At 42.3% G+C, this 19,468-nt stretch overlaps 1 protein-coding gene across 4 annotated transcripts in view; it reads right to left on the reverse strand.

Moving 5' to 3' along the window:
• Positions 1 to 19,468, reverse strand: part of LOC139416539 (ubiquitination factor E4B, UFD2 homolog (S. cerevisiae)) — a 46,008-nt gene that overhangs the window by 9,172 nt on the left and 17,368 nt on the right. For all 4 annotated transcript variants that reach the window (XM_071165281.1, XM_071165283.1, XM_071165282.1 and 1 more), the window contains 13 exons: positions 18,905 to 19,046; positions 17,178 to 17,278; positions 14,918 to 15,032; positions 14,581 to 14,664; positions 13,854 to 13,910; positions 12,934 to 13,050; positions 5,578 to 5,676; positions 5,365 to 5,478; positions 4,877 to 5,075; positions 3,286 to 3,424; positions 1,586 to 1,685; positions 1,125 to 1,252; positions 565 to 663 (listed from right to left, as the gene is read on the reverse strand). In XM_071165281.1, coding sequence (XP_071021382.1) covers positions 565 to 663; positions 1,125 to 1,252; positions 1,586 to 1,685; positions 3,286 to 3,424; positions 4,877 to 5,075; positions 5,365 to 5,478; positions 5,578 to 5,676; positions 12,934 to 13,050; positions 13,854 to 13,910; positions 14,581 to 14,664; positions 14,918 to 15,032; positions 17,178 to 17,278; positions 18,905 to 19,046 — 1,494 coding nt within the window. The remainder of the gene's footprint in view (positions 1 to 564; positions 664 to 1,124; positions 1,253 to 1,585; positions 1,686 to 3,285; positions 3,425 to 4,876; positions 5,076 to 5,364; positions 5,479 to 5,577; positions 5,677 to 12,933; positions 13,051 to 13,853; positions 13,911 to 14,580; positions 14,665 to 14,917; positions 15,033 to 17,177; positions 17,279 to 18,904; positions 19,047 to 19,468) is intronic.

A 19,468-nucleotide genomic window follows, 5' to 3' on the forward strand; every position in this document is an offset into this window, starting at 1 on the left:
GTATTCCCAGTCATGTGAAATCCATAGACTAGGGCCTAATGAATTTATTTAAATTATATGAACTGTGAAATTCTTGAATATTACATTTATATTTTTGTTCAGTGTACAATTTTTCAGCAGGCATACCCCCTTTTATACATATTGTGTAACCAACCATTTGGGAGGGGTGTTGTTAAAACCAATTAATCTTTCCTTGATTCCTCTCGCTACCTCTCTGCTCGCCACCTCCTCAAAACGCATTGGTGGAGAAGGTCAGAGGGAAGGGACCTTGGATCCCCTCCTGCATTGCGGTTTAAGAAAAAGGCGAGGAGAGCGTACGCAAGAATCAAGGGGGAGAGTAATTGAGAAACTCAGGAAGCTTGTCCAGGGATAAAGAGGATGGTCCTCCTCATGTATTTATTAATAAAGGAAAGAGAATGGAGCGAGCCAGGAGTTTCTCCAGGTCGGGTCACATGGTCAGGAAATCCTCTTGGCCCTACTCTTGCTAAATGGACAACAACAATCCCACTCTTGGGTATTTGTCTGGCCTTGTACTATGCAATTACAATCGATCTGTCGACTTACTGCACAACGAAAAGCAGGAACTCGGCCACATCTTCAATGTAAAACTCCGGCAGAGCAGCAAAGCTTTTGGGAACCTCCGGATTCAGCGGTAGACTCATGCTGCAACAAAGGGAAGGAAGGAATATGAGTTTTTGATCCATTTTATGCATGTCAAACAATAAAGATAAATCTAATAAACATTTAAATAATATAATTATCAGTTGAGTAAAAAAGTTGCATCCCTCAGTTTAAAGGGATTGTGCGAGATCTTGTCAACAAAGCCCTTTTTCTACTTACCCATGGATAACATTTACATGCCTGCAGTTGCTAACTAGAGCTAGCGTAATTGGTAACTAGCTTTAAGACAATGACTGGTTCGCAAAACTACCTTCAACTTCCTTCAAACTGCATGCAGAGACGAACATGGTATCGATGAATTCATCTGACTGGTTAGGTAGAAAAAGAGCATAATTGCTCAAATCTCACACCATCCCTTTAATTATGACAGATATGACGTAAAGTAGGCTATGAACTGATATTGCAGCATTAAAACAGTTCCTGGTTGTGGCAGAGTGTCTTACTGTGGGTAGGCGGGATCCACCATGCGTAGGATGAGCTGAATGACCATACTGTAGAACTGCAGACATCTGCGTAAAAGGTTCTCATCCAGAAGCCCTGCGTCGGCACAGGCTTTGGAGCGCACCAGTTTCTGTCAAGGCCAAATATCAAAGATAGAAAAGTTTCTGGTGAATATTGTCGTTAACTCATGACACGAGTTGAAATTATTTATTTTCTTGTTCGCAACACTAATTTCAGGTGATTTAAAAAAAAAAGATATTAACCAAAACGGATGATTCGGAAAACAAACTATGACGACACGGGATTGGAATAGGAAATCGAGTTTACACACTTAAAATTTACCAAAACATTATCACGTATGACAAGCAGAACACAAGCAGATGAGAGAGTGGATTAAGTCATATCAGCCTGAAAACGGTGGGGGGAGATTTAAAAAATAATTAAGAAAAATGTCTTAGCGAACTTTGAGCTGGGTTTTGCATCTCTTTAGCATCTCTCGGTGTCGGCTGGCCAGCGGAGAGTCCTTCCACTGGCTCTCACTGTTCTTCAGCTCCTCCACGGTCCTGCCATGCCAAACAAAACAGGGTCGCATTCATTAGTATTCAAAACATCTCGCAACGGATAACAAAAACAAGCAACTTCAGCTTGTCGCTCCCCGTTTAAGTCAATGTTCTTAACGTTGAGAGCCTAGTGAATACAATCCAGCCTTCATATACTCACTAATACACTACATACACACCTTAACACAATGAAATCATTTCCGCTCATAGGCCAATAATGTATCAAATGATCACCAATGAAACGTAACAATGAGCTCCTCACTAATGTATGAACACATTTACATTTTGATATTTCACTGGTTGGAGACCACCACATTACATTTATTACAAGTACTAAAAAACCAAAGCCAATATCATATCTTTTTGGAACTCGGAAGCCAAATCTCTCTGAAAACTCCTTTCTTGAGATGGACATCTATATTCTATGGTCCCATGTAGAGTTGTCATTGGGTCTGAAAATTGGAGTCCGGTCTTACCCAAGCCTGGTGAGCTGAAGCCCCAAGCCTAGGCCTGATCCAACATCACAGAAATGTAATGAGCCCGAACCCCCCCAAAAATGCAGTATTTCTCGAAAACAGCATATTGATTTAAACTGGTGTTGAGAACAATGTGGTGGATCTGGGCAGCAGTGGAGTGAGGAGACGAGGAAACAGCCCTCGACTTAGAAATGCGATGGGAAAACTCACCTTAGCCTTAGTTATGATCAACTGAATAACTTAAATATTGGAATAGGTTATAGGCTAATGCAAATGAATGTATGTATCAAATGGTTTCTTACTGGAACTCCCAAAGTCATATCCAACCATTATAATACATTTAAAGCAATAGCCGTGTGTGGCCAACTTGGTATTTCAGCACCGTTTTGATTGGGTCAGCGCCATCAAGCTGCTTTGAGGCAAGTGTGGGGACTCGTCGTGATAACATAAATATAACAGATTTTTCACAGACTTTCCATTATATTTGGTTACAATTAGGCTGGAAAAATGTTAGCTAACTTGAGCTGAGTGCTCATGATCATTTTCAGTTTAGTTTGCTCATATATTGAACATAAATATAAAAAAAACACAGCATGTCACAATTTCAAAGATTTTACTGAGTTACAGTTACATAAGGAAATAAATTCATTAGGCCCTAATCTATCGATTTCACATGACCAGGCAGGGGCGCAACCATGAGTGGGCCTGGGAGGGCATAGGCCCAGCCAACCAGAATTAGTTTTTCAACACAAAAGGGCTTTATTACAGACAGAAATACTTAGAAATAAATAGCCTAATAATCAATGTGACTGAATCGCCTTCTGAATATATGGTTAATTGATCTCTGGCTGGGAAAATAAGTGGACGTTGTAGCTCATCTATTCTTCTACTCATCTGTCACTGATCATAAACATTTAGCATGTAATAACGTAGCTTAAATCGGGTGTATCATTTTGCTATAGGCAGAGGTTGTGAAATATGAACACGAGCCTCACATGCTTTTGAGAATATAGATTGCTATTAAGTAACGGCGGGGCCTGTCGGGCTGAAAATGACAACTAGTCCCAGGTTGTTTGAGTGGCTGTGGCCTCGTGTGTGTGTGTGTGTGTGTGTGTGTGAGAGTGTACCTGTTGAGCTCGCGGATGGCTCTCAGCCTGCGGATGTAGCGTCGGCAGCCCGGTAGGATGGACAGGTGGTGGGTGTGCAGTGTCAGAAAGAAACACTCTGTGGGGAACTTGGGCTCAGAGAACTTGGAGGGGTCGTTGTCTGTCAACAAAAACAATTAGGAAACTTTCAGGTAGGTGAATGGCACATCCAGTTTGTCAATTTGGCAGGTAATCCTAATAATAACTAGATGGTAATTTTGTAATTTTGCATGAAATAACAGCGACCTCCTTCAGATCTTTAAAACTATTTTTGTGGTAGTTGAAGTTCGAAACGTTTTACTTTAGTGAAATATAGTCAACTTTAAATATATACAAATATCTGGTTTGATTACTTTGATAAACTACTAGATCACATACAACCAGACTCAGACTACTACACTTTTACTCAAAGAATCAGAAAAGATTTGGCTATCATTTTGGGGGAGAAATATGATGGTGAATCTAGTGGAAGAAGTTTAAAAGTTTGTTTATTGTTGAAAAATGTATGCTGGTGTAGTAGAGGGAGTGGCTTTTATAAATAGTTGATCGTAGCCTTCAGTAGAAGTAGTAACTAATTAGTCGCAAAATAGTTTTTAGCAGCGGTATGGTTAAGCACGTTACCAGCTCCACAATTCGCTGTGAGCGCATACGGAAGAGTGGGGCTAAATGTAACACGGGTCAATTGTAGGGTTACAGTTGTGGTAAAATGACACCCTACCTCAAAAACGCCATCCCCTCTGCAACCTTTCCCCCACTGCTACACATTTTTCCAGAGGAAACATTGCTCTACATGCAGTTTGAAGGAAGTTTAAGGTAGCTTCACAGGTACACAAGCTATTCTCACAGACTTGCATTGGTGGTAATGCTAGTTAGAAACTTACTACAAACTGCACGCAGAGACATAAAAATGGTATCCATGAGTTCATCTGACTAGGTAAGCAGAAAAAGGGCTTGATTGGCAAAATCTCGCACTATCCCTTTAAAAAGTGTCTCACAGCTAAACACATTTTTTTGGGGTGGCGGCAATGATTTAGCAGCGGCGAGGCAACACTGAATATGTAGAAATCACTCCGCCATTGCCTGGTTGCTAAAAGTAAACAAAATTGTAACTTGAGGAGAGGAAGCATAGAAACAATGCACATAGAACAGATCTACCGCTTATCAGACTTGCTTTCAATGTGGATAATAGATTGACAACTACCATTTATATGTGAATATGGTCAGGACGCACACAAAGCAACTTTAAAAATGGAAGTTCAGTTGATAATTGCAACTAAACCACACAAATTCTTAATTTTTTTCAAATACTTTAACTGCATATGATTGAGCTTGTCTGGCACAAAAGAACCAATGGAAATCCCAAAAGTGCAAACCCCATCCTCATGACACTCCAGGTTAAACATTTGAAAGAAAACAAATACCACATTAACCTAGGTGTGATCAACATAATACATTACTCATTATAGTCATTGTTGTTAACGGCGATGGTGGTGTCCTCATAGATAAAGGGCAGACAAATTGTTCCATTTGAATGCATAGAGGCTCTGTTATATTATCTACGGTGTCCACTCACACATCTCGGCCAGCCAGGTCTTGAGCTCTTCCATGGTGGCCTTGAGCCGGGTCTCCTCGGGGCTGACATGCAGGCGGCAGTGGGGGTGGAATATATAATAGGGGTCCACCGTCTCCAGCTTGATCTTCATGCTCAGCTGCTGCAGCACCGACAGGAAGTTGATCATGAAGCCATCTGTGGACACCAGCTTGTCGTCCGTCTGCGAAAGGATGAGGGGAGAAAGGTAAGAGAAAAGGTAAGAGAAAAGGTAAGAGAAAAGAAAAGCTCAATTTATTTTTTTGATATTTAAGGAGTGGGGCAGTCCCACTTTTCCAGATAGTCTTTCACTGTTCTAACAGGAAAGGTAGGGAGAGGGGAGATTGTGTGCTAGAATAGCATTGGGTCTATTCAGACTTTGGGGCCAGACATTCTAGCTTGAAATGGTTGCATTAGAAACCCTCAATTCAGACATTTCCTAGATTAATGAATATAGGATAAGATCACTTTACCTGCATCTGGGCTTTCTTCACATTGCGGTTGACCAGAGCTGCCATGTAGTTGAGAGCTACCTCTCGTGTCTCTCCATTCAGTAGGATGTTGTGGAGGATTTTAAACATTTCACCCTGACAAAATAATACAAAAAAATAATTGTCATGACAAATTGAGGGAAGTATACTTGGGCAAATGACAAGCCATAATAGACCCAGTGGGGCAGGACTTACCCGGGCTGACTCCAGGTAGTGCTGCAGGGATTGACTGACCACGCGAGTGTTCTCTGTGGTGATCGCAGGGCCTGAGAAGTACTTGTCACCAACTTTGGACTGAGGGGGAAAGACCAAACAAATTAAGTAATTTCTTTGCTGGTTAAAGTAATCTAATGCCAACATAATTCTGGATGCAATGTGATATAGACTTGTCAATGCTAAGCACTGAAGTCATATTTTAGTTCTGTGAGCTTTTGATGTATCATTTTGTAAGGTAAACTACAGCAATACACTAGGTGACACAAGAAAAACATTTTAACATTCAGCAAAATTTGCAAAATCAAAAAATTCCCAGGGACAAGCTATGCCGCTGGGCTATATTCCTCTTGCTTTTCAGCCCGTAAGGGCACATTGCATTGATTCACACAAGTTATATTACTCACCACCAAGGTGGTTTGTTCTAGGTTGAGATCTAGGATCAGCTTCCCCTCCCACAATCTAACCTTAAAGACCATACATTTTGGGAGTTAACATATATTTATATACAGCGCATTTGGAAAGTATTCAGAGCCCTTGACTTATTCCACATTTTGTTACGTTAGATTAATCTACACACAATACTCCATAATGACAAAGCAAAAACAGGTTTTTAGAAATCTTGGCAAATTCATTAAAACAGAAATACCCTATTTACATAAGTATTCAGACCCTTTGCTATGAGACTCGAAATTCAGCTCAGGTGCATCTTGTTTCCATTGATCATCCTTGAGATGTTTCTACAACTTGATTGGAGTCCACCTGTGGTAAATTCAACTGATTGGATATGATTTGGAAAGGCACACTCCTGTCTATATAAGGTCCCATAGCTGACAGTGCATGTCAGACCAAAAACCAAGCCATGAGATTGAAGGAATTGTCTGTAGAGCTCCGAGACTGGATTGAGTCGAGGCACAGATTTGGGGAATGATACCTAAACATTTCAGCATTGAAGGTCCCCAAGAACACAGTTGCCTCCATCACTCTTAAATGGAAGAAGTTTGGAACTACCAAGACCCTTCCTAAAGCAGGCCGCCCGGCCATACTTAGCAATCGGGGGAGAATGGCCTTGGACAGGGAGGTGACCAAGAACCTGATGGACACTCTGACAGAGCTCTATAGTTCCTCTGTGGAGATGGGAGAACCTTGCAGAAGGGCAACCATATCTGCAGCACACCACCAATCAGGCCTTTATGGTAGAGTTTCCAGACAGAAGACACTCCTCAGTAAAAGGCACATGAAAGACCCCTTGGAGGTCTTGGAGGCACCATCCCTACGGTGACGCAATGGTGGTGGCAGCATCTTGTGGGGATGTTTTTCAGCAGCAGGGAATGGGAGACAAGTCTCCGAACGTCCTTGAGTGACCCAGCCAGAGCCCGGACTTGAACCCGATCGAATATCTCTGGAGAGACCTGAAAATAGCTGTGCAGCACCGCTCCCCATCCAACCTGACAGAGCTTAAGAGGATCTGCAAAAAGGAATGGGAGAAACTGCCCAAATGCAGGTATGCCACTAGCACAGTCAGTGTAGTCAGCTCAGCTATCACCATTGAGACCGTCCGTGTCTGTGCCTCGACCTAGGTTGGGCAAAACTAAACATGGCGGTGTTCGCCTTAGCAATCTCACTAGGATAAAGACCACCTCCATTCCTGTCATTATTGAAAGAGATCATGATACCTCACATCTCAAAATAGGGCTACTTAATGTTAGATCCCTTACTTCCAAGGCAATTATAGTCAATGAACTAATCACTGATCATAATCTTGATGTGATTGGCCTGACTGAAACATGGCTTAAGCCTGATGAATTTACTGTGTTAAATGAGGCCTCACCTTCTGTTTACACTAGTGACCATATCCCCCGTGCATCCCGCAAAGGCGGAGGTGTTGCTAACATTTACGATAGTAAATTTCAATTTACAAAAAAAAGACGTTTTCGTATTTTGAGCTTCTAGTCATGAAATCTATGCAGCCTACTCAATCACTTTTTATAGCTACTGTTTACAGGCCTCCTGGGCCATATAGAGCGTTCCTCACTGAGTTCCCTGAATTCCTATCGGACCTTGTAGTCATAGCAGATAATATTCTAATCTTTGGTGACTTTAATATTCACATGGAAAAGTCCACAGACCCCCACCAAAAGGCTTTCGGAGCCATCATCGACTCAGTTGGTTTTGTCCAACATGTATCTGGACCCACTCACTGTCACACTCTGGACCTAGTTTTGTCCCATGGAATAAATGTTGTGGATCTTAATGTTTTTCCTCATAATCCTGGACTATCGTACCACCATTTTATTACGTTTGCAATTGCAACAAATAATCTGCTCAGACCCCAACCAAGGACCATCAAAAGTCATGCTATAAATTCACAGGCAACACAAAGATTCCTTGATGTCCTTCCAGATTCCCTCTGTCTACCCAAGGATGCCAGAGGACAAAAATCAGTTAACCACTTAACTGAGGAACTCAATTTAACCTTGCGCAATACCCTAGATGCAGTTGCACCCCTAAAAACTAAAAACATTTCTCATAAGAAACTAGCTCCCTGGTACACAGAAAATACCCGAGCTCTAAAGCAAGCTTCCAGAAAATTGGAACGGAAATGGCGCCACACCAAACTGGAAGTCTTCCGACTAGCTTGGAAAGACAGTACCGAAGAGCCCTTACTGCTGCTCGATCATCCTATTTTTCCAACTTAATTGAGGAAAATAAGAACAATCCGAAATTCCTTTTTGATACTGTCGCAAAGCTAACTAAAAAGCAGCATTCCCCAAGAGAGGATGACTTTCACTTTAGCAGTGATAAATTCATGAACTTCTTTGAGGAAAAGATTATGATTATTAGAAAGCAAATTACGGACTCCTCTTTAAATCTGCGTATTCCTTCAAAGCTCGGTTGTCCTGAGTCTGCACAACTCTGCCAGGACCTAGGATCAAGAGAGACGCTCAAGTGTTTTAGTACTATATCTCTTGACACAATGATGAAAATAATAATGGCCTCTAAACCTTCAAGCTGCATACTGGACCCTATTCCAACTAAACTACTGAAAGAGCTGCTTCCTGTGCTTGGCCCTCCTATGTTGAACATAATAAACGGCTCTCTATCCACCGGATGTGTACCAAACTCACTAAAAGTGGCAGTAATAAAGCCTCTCTTGATAAAGCCAAACCTTGACCCAGAAAATATAAAAAACTAAATCGGCCTATATCGAATCTTCCATTCCTCTCAAACATTTTTGAAAAGGCTGTTGCGCAGCAACTCACTGCCTTCCTGAAGACAAACAATGTATACGAAATGCTTCAGTCTGGTTTTAGACCCCATCATAGCACTGAGACGGCACTTGTGAAGGTGGTAAATTACATTTTAATGGCATCGGAGCGAGGCTCTGCATCTGTCCTCGTGCTCCTAGACCTTAGTGCTGCTTTTGATACCATCGATCACCACATTCTTTTGGAGAGATTGGAAGCCCAAATTGGTCTACACGGACAAGTTCTGGCCTGGTTTAGATCTTATCTGTCGGAAAGTTATGTTTGTTTCTGTGAATGGTTTGTCCTCTGACAAATCAACTGTAAATGTCGGTGTTCCTCAAGGTTCCGTTTTAGGACCACTATTGTTTTCACTATACATTTTACCTCTTGGGGATGTTATTCGAAAACATAATGTTAACTTTCACTGCTATGCGGATGACACACAGCTGTACATTTCAATGAAACATGGTGAAGCCCCAAAATTGCCCTCGCTAGAAGCCTGTGTTTCAGACATAAGGAAGTGGATGGCTGCAAACTTTCTACTTTTAAACTCGGACAAAACAGAGATGCTTGTTCTAGTTCCCAAGAAACAAAGAGATCTTCTGTCGAATCTGACAATTAATCTTAATGGTTGTACAGTCGTCTCAAATAAAACTGAAGGACCTCGGCGTGGAACCTGATCTCTCTTTTGAAGAACATATCAAGGACAGCTTTTTTCCCATCTACGTAACATTGCAAAAATCAGAAACTTTCTGTCCAAAAATGATGCAGAAAAATTAATCCATGCTTTTGTCACTTCTAGGTTAGACTACTGCAATGCTCTACTTTCCGGCTACCCGGATAAAGCACCAAATAAACTTCAGTTAGTGCTAAATACGGCTGCTAGAATCCTGACTAGAACCAAAAAATTTGATCATATTACTCCAGTGCTAGCCTCCCTACACTGGCTTCCTGTCAAAACAAGGGCTGATTTCAAGGTTTTACTGCTAACCTACAAAGCATTACATGGGCTTGCTCCTACCTATCTCTCTGATTTGGTCCTGCCGTACATACCTACACGTATGCTACGGTCACAAGACGCAGGCCTCCTAATTGTCCCTAGAATTTCTAAGCAAACAGCTCGAGGCAGGGCTTTCTCCTATAGAGCTCCATTTTTATGGAACGGTCTGCCTACCCATGTCAGAGACGCAAACTCGGTCTCAACCTTTAAGTCTTTACTGAAGACTCATCTCTTCAGTGGGTCATATGATTGAGTGTAGTCTGGCCCAGGAGTGGGAAGGTGAACGGAAAGGCTCTGGAGCAACGAACCGCCCTTGCTGTCTCTGCCTGGCCGGTTCCCCTCTTTCCACTGGGATTGTCTGCCTCTAACCCTATTACAGGGGCTGAGTCACTGGCTTACTGGGGCTCTCTCATGCCGTCCCTGGAAGGGGTGCGTCACCTGAGTGGGTTGATTCACTGATGTGGTCATCCTGTCTGGGTTGGCGCCACCCCTTGGGTTGTGCCATGGCGGAGATCTTTGTGGGCTATACTCAGCCTTGTCTCAGGATGGTAAGTTGGTGGTTGAAGATATCCCTCTAGTGGTGTGGGGGCTGTGCTTTGGCAAAGTGGGTGGGGTTATATCCTTCCTGTTTGGCCCTGTCCGGGGGTGTCCTCGGATGGGGCCACAGTGTCTCCTGACCCCTCCTGTCTCAGCCTCCAGTATTTATGCTGCAGTAGTTTATGTGTCGGGGGCTAGGGTCAGTTTGTTATATCTGGAGTACTTCTCCTGTCCTAATCGGTGTCCTGTGTGAATCTAAGTGTGCGTTCTCTAATTCTCTCCTTTCTCTCTCTCGGAGGACCTGAGCCCTAGGACCATGCCCCAGGACTACCTGACATGATGACTCCTTGTTTTCCCCAGTCCACCTGGCCGTGCTGCTGCTCCAGTTTCAACTGTTCTGCCTTATTATTATTCGACCATGCTTGTCATTTATGAGCAATTGAACATCTTGGCCATGTTCTGTTATAATCTCCACCCGGCACAGCCAGAAGAGGACTGGCCACCCCACATAGAGAGGAACCAGGCTAAGTTTCTTCCTAGGTTTTGGCCTTTTTAGGGAGTTTTTCCTAGCCACCGTGCTTCTACACCTGCATTGCTTGCTGTTTGGGGTTTTAGGCTGGGTTTCTGTACAGCACTTTGAGATATCAGCTGATGTACGAAGGGCTATATAAATAAATTTGATTTGATCTGTAGTGTCATACCCAAGAAGACTCAATGCTGTAATTTCTGCCAAAGGTGCTTCAACAAAGTACTGATTAAAGGTTCTGATTACTTACGTAAATGTGCAAACATGTCAAAAAGCCAGGTTTTTTTGTCATTATGTGGTATTGTATGTAGATTGATGAGAAAAAAACAAATGAATCTGTTTTAGGATAAGGCTCTAACATACTAAAATGTGGAAAAAGTCAAGGGGTCTGAATACTTTCCAAATGCACTGTATAGCCACTGATCCTTAAAAAAATATAAGAAATGCGTCATGAACTGCAATGTCGTCAGACCCTCAAAAAAAAAAAGCTTGTTTTCCCTTTTTCGATCTCGTCTCATCGCTGCAACTCCCCAATGGGCTCAGGAAAGGCAACGATGGAGTCCTGCGTCCTCCGAAACATAACCCACCTAACCTCACTCCTTAATACCCATCAGCTTAACCCGGAAGCCAGCCGCACCAATGTGTCGGAGGAAACACCGTTCAACTGGCGACCGGGGTCAGCCTGCAGACACACGGCCCACCACAAGGAGTCGCTTGGGCGCGTTGAGCCAAGTAAAGCCTCCCCCAGTCAAACCCTACCCATACGACGCTGGGCCAATTGTGCGCCGTCCTACGTAACTCCCAGCCACAGCCGGTTGCGGAACAGCCCGGGAATGAACCCGGGTCTGTAGTAACGCCTTTAGCACTGCGATGTAGTGCCTTAGACCGCTGCACACTCGGGAGGCCTGGGAGGTTTTACAGGCTCCCGATTGTGCCATGTTGTGTAATTTCTTTAACTGATCTAAACTTTTATAGTCAAAGGTTAATGAAATACAAATGGTATAGAGGGAAATAGTCCTATAATATCTACAACCTAAAACTTCTTACCTGGGAATATTGAAGACTCATGTTAAAAGGAACTACCAGCTTTCATATGTTCTCATGTTCTGAGCAAGGAACTGAAACGTTAGCTTTCTTACATAGCACATATTGCACTTTTAATTTCTTCTCCAACACTTTGCTTTTGCATTATTTAAACCAAATTGAACATGTTTCATTATCTACTTGAGGCTAAATGGATTTTATTGATGTAATATATTAAGTTAAAATAAGTGTTAATTCAGTATTGTTGTAATTGTCATTATTACAAATACATTTTTTATTTTTTATTTTTTTAAATCGTCCAATTAAATCGGTATTGGCTTTTTTAGTCCTCCAATAATCGGTATCGGCTTTGAAAAATCATAATCGGTCGACCTCTAGTCCAAACACACCAAGACAGTCGTGAAGAGGGCACGACAAAGCCTATTCCCCCTCAGGAGACTAAAAAGATTTGGCATAGGTCCCCAGATCCTCAAAAAGTTCTACAGCTGCACCATCAAGAGCATCTTGACTGGCTGCATCATCGCTTGGTATGGCAACTGCTCGGCATACGACCGCAAGGTGCTACAGAGGGGAGTACGTACGGCCCAGACCAAGCGATAGTATACCAGGTAGTGTCAGCAGAAGGCCCTAAAAAAAAAATTGTCACCGACTCCAGCCATCCAAGTCATAGACTGTTCTCTCTGCAAAGTCTGGGAACAAAAGGCACCTATAAACAGCTTCTGCACCCATAAATTCTGAACAGTTACTCTAATGGCTACCCGGACAATTTACATTTACCCCCTTTATTATTTATTTCTTCATCTTAAACTGTTTTGCAGTGACTCCCTTGCAAACTCACTAGACTCTACCAACACACACACTACACTGATACTCCCCCCCGCCCCCTCACACTGTTTGAATTCCTGATTGCATTAGTATGGAAAATGCTAAACTGACCCAGCATCAGTGTCCAGGGGTAATTTCACCCTATTCCTATTACTCACGTCATCCTCTGCAAAGACCGACAGGCTGAAGAAGGCTCCCAGGAAGGAGAGTCTCTGGACTTCTCGGCCAGTCCCCGGGCTCAGAGACTTAGGACACCACAGGGGCAAAGACGTCATCTGGACACACACACACACTTTAGTTTAGACAGGCACATACATGAGGTGAGCATTAAATTACTAAGCCATACCTGCTTAAAGAAGTCACCAGTACCACTGGGACCTGGTGAAAAGTAGTGCACTTTAAAGGGTATAGTGTCCAATTAGGAAGCATCCTTGTTGTCTTCCCATTCCTCGACAATGTGAGCTAGACAAACCTGTCATAAATAAAATAACCAAGCCAAATTCTTCCCTGCTTCTGTAAAGTGGGCCGGCTGAGTCTAGAGCAGAACGCTTCACATAAGACAGTGTATGCGTCCCAAATGGTACCCTGTTCAGTGCACTACTTTTGACCGAAGCCCTATGGGACCTAGTCAAAAATGGTACACAATATAGGGAATAGGGTGCCTTTTGAGACTTATCCAGTGCTAGAAAAATAACTACTTCTTTCTATGGTGCCAATGGAAACAATGTTTTTCATCTACTGTCTGTAGTTGGTCTAATCGGGGGAAAGGCTTGTGAAAGTGTTTTGATGTATTTTTATTTATTATGGGTCCCCATTAGCTGCTGCCAAGGCAGCTACTCTTCCTGAGGTAACAACATTAAGGCAGTTATAAGTGTTTTAACATTACAATACATTCACAACAGATTTCACAACATATTAAGTGTGCTCAAGTTAACAGTGGTATCAGTTTAAAAGGAGAAGAACAAATCAACACCATGGACACCATGGACAAGGTGCACTGGAGGGGATTGTTCGCAACCTCAGTAATAGAGCAGGAAAGACACAGGAAAGATGGCTCCATCTCTTCCAGCACACTCACCAAATTGCACATGGGGTGAGTCTTCACAAACTTGATTTCACATAGCTCAGCTAATGCCTGTAGAAAACAAAACACGCCGTAAGTGAACAGCCATCAGAAATAGCCTAATAACATTGACCATTGACTGTGAAATGACCATAGGCTTCGGTCCCCTGGTGTATAAGAAAACAAACACCCAAAGTCATCTTATGACAGGTGTGACAATACAAGTTAAAAATGTTCAATCATGTTACCCAGCCTTTAGTTGGAGTAGCTGTGGCCATAGAAAAATAGAATTCCTAGAACAGGTAAAGCCCCTCAGACCAAAGCAAATTTGTCTGGAACACACGAGTACCCTCAATATGGCCACCAGTCCACCAAATCACAGAAACATTGATTTTAATGGGAAATACCCATTCTAGTAAATCTATATCTATGGTTGGAGCCTAAAGGTTAGCTGAAGGTTGATAGGCTCATCACGCTAGCAGAGATTCAGCCTCAAGTCAATCCATTATACATTTGACATCTCGAACTGCCCCCCTATAAGTTAGACAGGCTCAGTCACTGGCTGCGAGGCAGCATCTAAAAGACCACATTAAGACTACGTCCCGAATGGCACCCTACTCCCTAGAAATTGCCCTAGGGATCCTGGTCAAAAGTAGTGCTCTACGTAGGGAATTAGGTGCCATTTGGGACACACAGTAAGCCTGCACCGCAAGCACACATTACTTCTCCGTTGCCACATTACCATCAGGGGGAATTTGAAGTTGTCACTGTCGAAGGAACATTCTTTCACAGCCAGACCCAGCCCTTGAAGGATTGGAACAAAGATCTGAAATACAGCCAACAAGTGAGCAATTTTGAGGATGGCGTTAGTCGATACAGCTGAAACTTGACATGGTGAAATGTACAGGACAACTTACTACAATAACTTTTGTTCCCATTTCATATGGAGGTTATTTTTAACTGTTTGAGCAAATTTTCTAATGTTTTAGAATTTACCATTTCATTGTCAGACTAATAAAACCATTGGTGTATTTCTGTTTCTGTCTGTGAGTCAGTCTGCCTGTCTGGGTCTACCCCACCTGTCTGAAGACCTCCTCCTCCTGGTAGGTAATGCGGGCCAGCTCCTGGATAAAACCATATGGCAGGTTACGGCACAGCATGTAGGGTACCAGCAGGGACTGCTGCAGAGGACTCCTGAGTGGAGGAGCGGGGAGGAGGATGGCTTTTACTCACAACACAGAATATATCTGGACTGTGTCACCTGGCTATTCTATTTTGAAAGCAAATTGTGTATTTTGAGGGAACACACTTGTATTTTGGCAATATTATTGCATTCTGCAGTGGTAGAGGATGCATACTAACAGGTACAGAGAACAGTGAGAGAAAACGTCAAGAGTGCATACAGGAGTGCATTCGGAAAGTATTCAGGCCCCTCAACTTTTTACACGTTGTTACGTGACAGCTTTATAAAAAAATTGATTAAAATTGTAGTCCCCTCTCAATTTACACACAATACGCATAATGACAAAGCAAAAACGGGTTTTGACATTTTTGCAAATGTATTAAAAATCTATTTACATCCAGACCCTTCACTCAGTACTTTGTTGAACCACCTTTGGCAGCGATTACAGCCTCCAGCCATCTTGGGTATGACGCCACAAGCTTGGCACACATGTATTTGTGGTGTTTCTCATCTTCTTCTCTGCAGATCCTCTCAAACTCTGGCAGGTTGGTTGGGGAGCGTCGCTGCACAGTTATTTTCAGGTCTCTCCAGAGATGATTGATGGGGTTCAAGTCCGGGCTCTGGCTGGGCCACTCAAGGATATTGAGACTTGTCCCGAAGCCACTCCTGCATTGACTTGGCTGTGTGCTTAGGGTCGTTGTCCTGTTGGAAGGTGAACCTTCGCCCCATTCTGAGGTCCTGAGCAGGTTTCCATCAAGGATCTCTGTACTTTGCTCCGTTCATCTTTCCCTCGATCCTGACTAGTCTCCCATTCCCTGCCACTGAAAAACATGCCCATAACATGATGCTGCCACCACCATGCTTCACCGTAGGGATGGTGGCAGGTTTCCTCCAGATGTGACGCTTGGCATTCAGGCCAAAGAGCTCCAACTTGAATCTTGTTTCTCATGGTCAGTCCTTTAGATGCCTTTTGGCGAACTCCAAGTGGGCTGTCATGTGCCTTTTACTGAGGAGTGTCTTCGGTCTGGAAACTCTACCATAAAGGCCTGATTGATGGAGTGCAGCAGATATGGTTGCCCTTCTGCAAGGTTCTCCATCTCCACAGAAGAACTCTGGAGCTCTGTCAGAGTGACCATCGAGTTTGGCCAGAGGGCCAGCTCTAGGAAGAGTCTTGGTGGTTCCAAACTTATTCCATTTAAGAAAGATGGAGGCCATTGTGTTCTTGGGGGCCTTCAATACTGCAGAAATGTTTTGGTACCCTTCCCCAGAGCTGTGCCTCGACACAATCCTGTCTAGGAGCTCTACGGACAAGTACATTATTTTTGCAAAATCATACAAAAATAAATAATGTCTTAAAATCTGTTTTCATTACGTTCATAAGGTCTTGTTTGTAGATTGATAAAAATAAGATATATATTTTATCAATTTTAGAATAAGGCTGTAACATAAAATGTGGAAAAAGGCAAGGGGTCTGAATACTTTCCGAACACACTAATGGTGTACCAGATGCTAGAGTGTGGGTAGCAAAGGTGTGAATGATTGGGAAAAATAAAGTGGACATGAACTTCAGGAGAAATAGATGAGTTGCTATGGTGATAGGGTTGCTATGGTGATAGATTAGTAGCTCCTGCTAGGGATGCCGAGAACGCAAAAAAAAAAGAACAAAAACACGTACACCAGTCTTTCCCCTAGTTTAAAGCAAGGTGAAAGCAAGGTGAACGCAAGATCCAGGCTTTCTGGCATCACAATTGTCAATTGACATGTTCATTACTGCTTTCCTTCATGTGTCCATGGGTGAATATTTGGGCTTAAAAAATAAATTAAAATAACTGCACTTAATTGTTATGAATTTAAATAATAAATACTAAAAATGTAGGCAAGGGGCAACATCGCTAAACATCTAGACCAGGGGCACTAAACTCTTATCCAACAAGGTCTGGTGCCTGCTGGTTCTGTTCTACCTGAATTAATTGCACACACCTGGTGTCCCAGGTCTAAAATCAGTCTCCGATTAGAGGGGAACAATGGAAAGTGGAACTGGATTCAACACTCCTATCCAACTCCTATCCAATGGTAGGGAAACAGTGATGTACACAGAATAATACTGTATTAGGACCACAGTATTGTGAGGGGCGACAGGAAGATGTCAGGCAGACCTGGGCTGCGTGAGGGCACCCTGAAGGACAAGAACGGCGTGGGAAATACACTGTGAGCGTATGTTGCTGAGGAGCTGGCTGACACTGGGGTGGCTGCAAATCTGAGAAGACAGAGGGAGAAGAACAAGTTAAGCGTGGTGACTAGAGCTGCAAAGGGAGGGTATATTACTGGAAACATTCAAAGTTTACTAGTAAACTACCAGAATTTTGGTATTGTTAAAGGATTTTATGTAATCTATGAAAATACATCTAGTGGCCCTTTTGGGACCTTATGATTATCACGTGTCTAATTATCTCCGGCCTTATCACATGTAAAATAATTAAATAAGACCATTTTAAAACAGACAATAAAATGAAACTTGTAAACCATGATCATAAATATAAACCATCAACTTAGTGAATAACATTGGTGTTTAATGTGAGTTTTTTTTTTCTCCACATTTATTTTACTATGTCAATATATATTTGTTGTCAATGTCTTGGCATCAAGCTGTTTGGGCATACCTACTCATTCCATGGTGTTATTTTTTACAATTTTCTACATTGTAGAATAATAGTGAAGACAGCAAAACAACACATATGGAATCATGTAGTAACCAAAAGAAGTGTCAAAATATATATATTTTTATTAGATTCTTCAAAGTAAACACCCTTTGCATTGACAGTTTTGCACACGCTTGGCGAATGCCAAGATTCTCAACCCGCTTCATGAGGTAGTCACCTGGAATGCATTTCAATTAACAGGTGTGCCTTGTTTAAAGTTAAATTAATGTAAAGATATGTCACAAATTAACAGCCATGAAAAGATCATGAAAGTGAGAAATTGCAGTGGAAACACCTTTAAGCACAAATGGTGATATAATAACCATCATATTGAAATAAACTTGGAATCACATAATGATATGGTGTGTGTGGTACTCCCACTATGACTCAGTAAAATATGCAGTTTATTAGGCTACAGATGAAAATATGAACTTCACAGGGTGATGAAAGTGCACTGTGATGAGCTTGATGCACCTTTTCAATAAATATTGAGTCTTATTCTGGTGACATGATGAACAATGCTTGACAGCCGTTTGACAAGAAAACTATTTTTGCTCTTAACCATAATAATCTCATCAAGTAAACTAGCCTACTCGCACTGTATCTGTGAGTGGTTAGCTAGAGCACACTTGCCAAGACCAGAGTAGGCACATTTGGTATTTTAGGCAAAAGTTTGTTACATAACCATCGGAGTTGAAAATGTGATAGAACACATGGAACTTCAGATTTTATTCGGTATGTGAAAACTTAAGCGACAAAAGGTACATTTCATGTGCACTTCGCCATCACAGATATTTATCCACAAAAAATATTATCTTTACTCAGATTTTTGAATATTCTAATGAAAATCTGTCGCCAATTGGATGGAAACTTTGGTCGGGCTTTTTGAATTCAATAAGGTGTTTTGTTCAATTTTGTCTACTATAAATAACAAAAATGTGATCACAAAAAATAAAGTGTTGCGAATAGCAAATTTGACTTTGCCTCCTCCCAGAGAATTTGTTACAACCAGAGGCCACACTAAGCATAACTGAAAGGTAAGTATTGTTTGGGGACACTGTGTTACAATGGTGTTTCTGAATTAAGTTTTAGCTGCCCTTTTAAAGGACAAAGATTACAAATGAGTAGATACGGGTCAAACCTCCGGTGGGCCGCCATGTTTCTTAACAGCGTTTCCAGTTTACCTTGGGCGCCTTCTTTTCCTCCATGCCCACACTGTCAAAGCGCTCGATGAGGTAGTTGAGCATCTCTGTCTCCTTGCACGCTTCGATGGTGAACCGGTCGCCGCAGGATTCCCAGGCCATTCCCCCTCCGGACACACCGAGACTACACAGAGAGATGGATGGGGAAAAAAAATGGAAGAGAAAGTCAAAATGTAACAGGACGACAGGAGAGCAGAACCAGGGCGCCTTAAGAAAGAAGCCCCGTGGACAAATGTGGTAAATAAGCGACCATTTCAGTTCCCCTGAAATAAATTGTAAAACGTTAGCGAGAGTATAGCAAGGCAGCGTTTCGGCATTGACAAACAATTATTGAGTCTGAACTCTAAATAAACACCCTCAGATTTTACAAAATTCTTCCAATAATCTCATTCAATAGCAGTTTGAAGCGGGGCCATGTTCATTAGGGCAGGCAAACCTTTTTGCCACATTTTGCCAAGGAAAAAAAAAATTGTGTTTCTTATTGGACAACTCCAGCTAGTGCCTTGCTCCAGCTCTCTTAGTTTGTCACACTTTTGCAATTGATGC

This window comes from Oncorhynchus clarkii, chromosome 9 (assembly GCF_045791955.1).
Source record: "Oncorhynchus clarkii lewisi isolate Uvic-CL-2024 chromosome 9, UVic_Ocla_1.0, whole genome shotgun sequence".
NCBI lineage: Eukaryota > Metazoa > Chordata > Actinopteri > Salmoniformes > Salmonidae > Oncorhynchus > Oncorhynchus clarkii.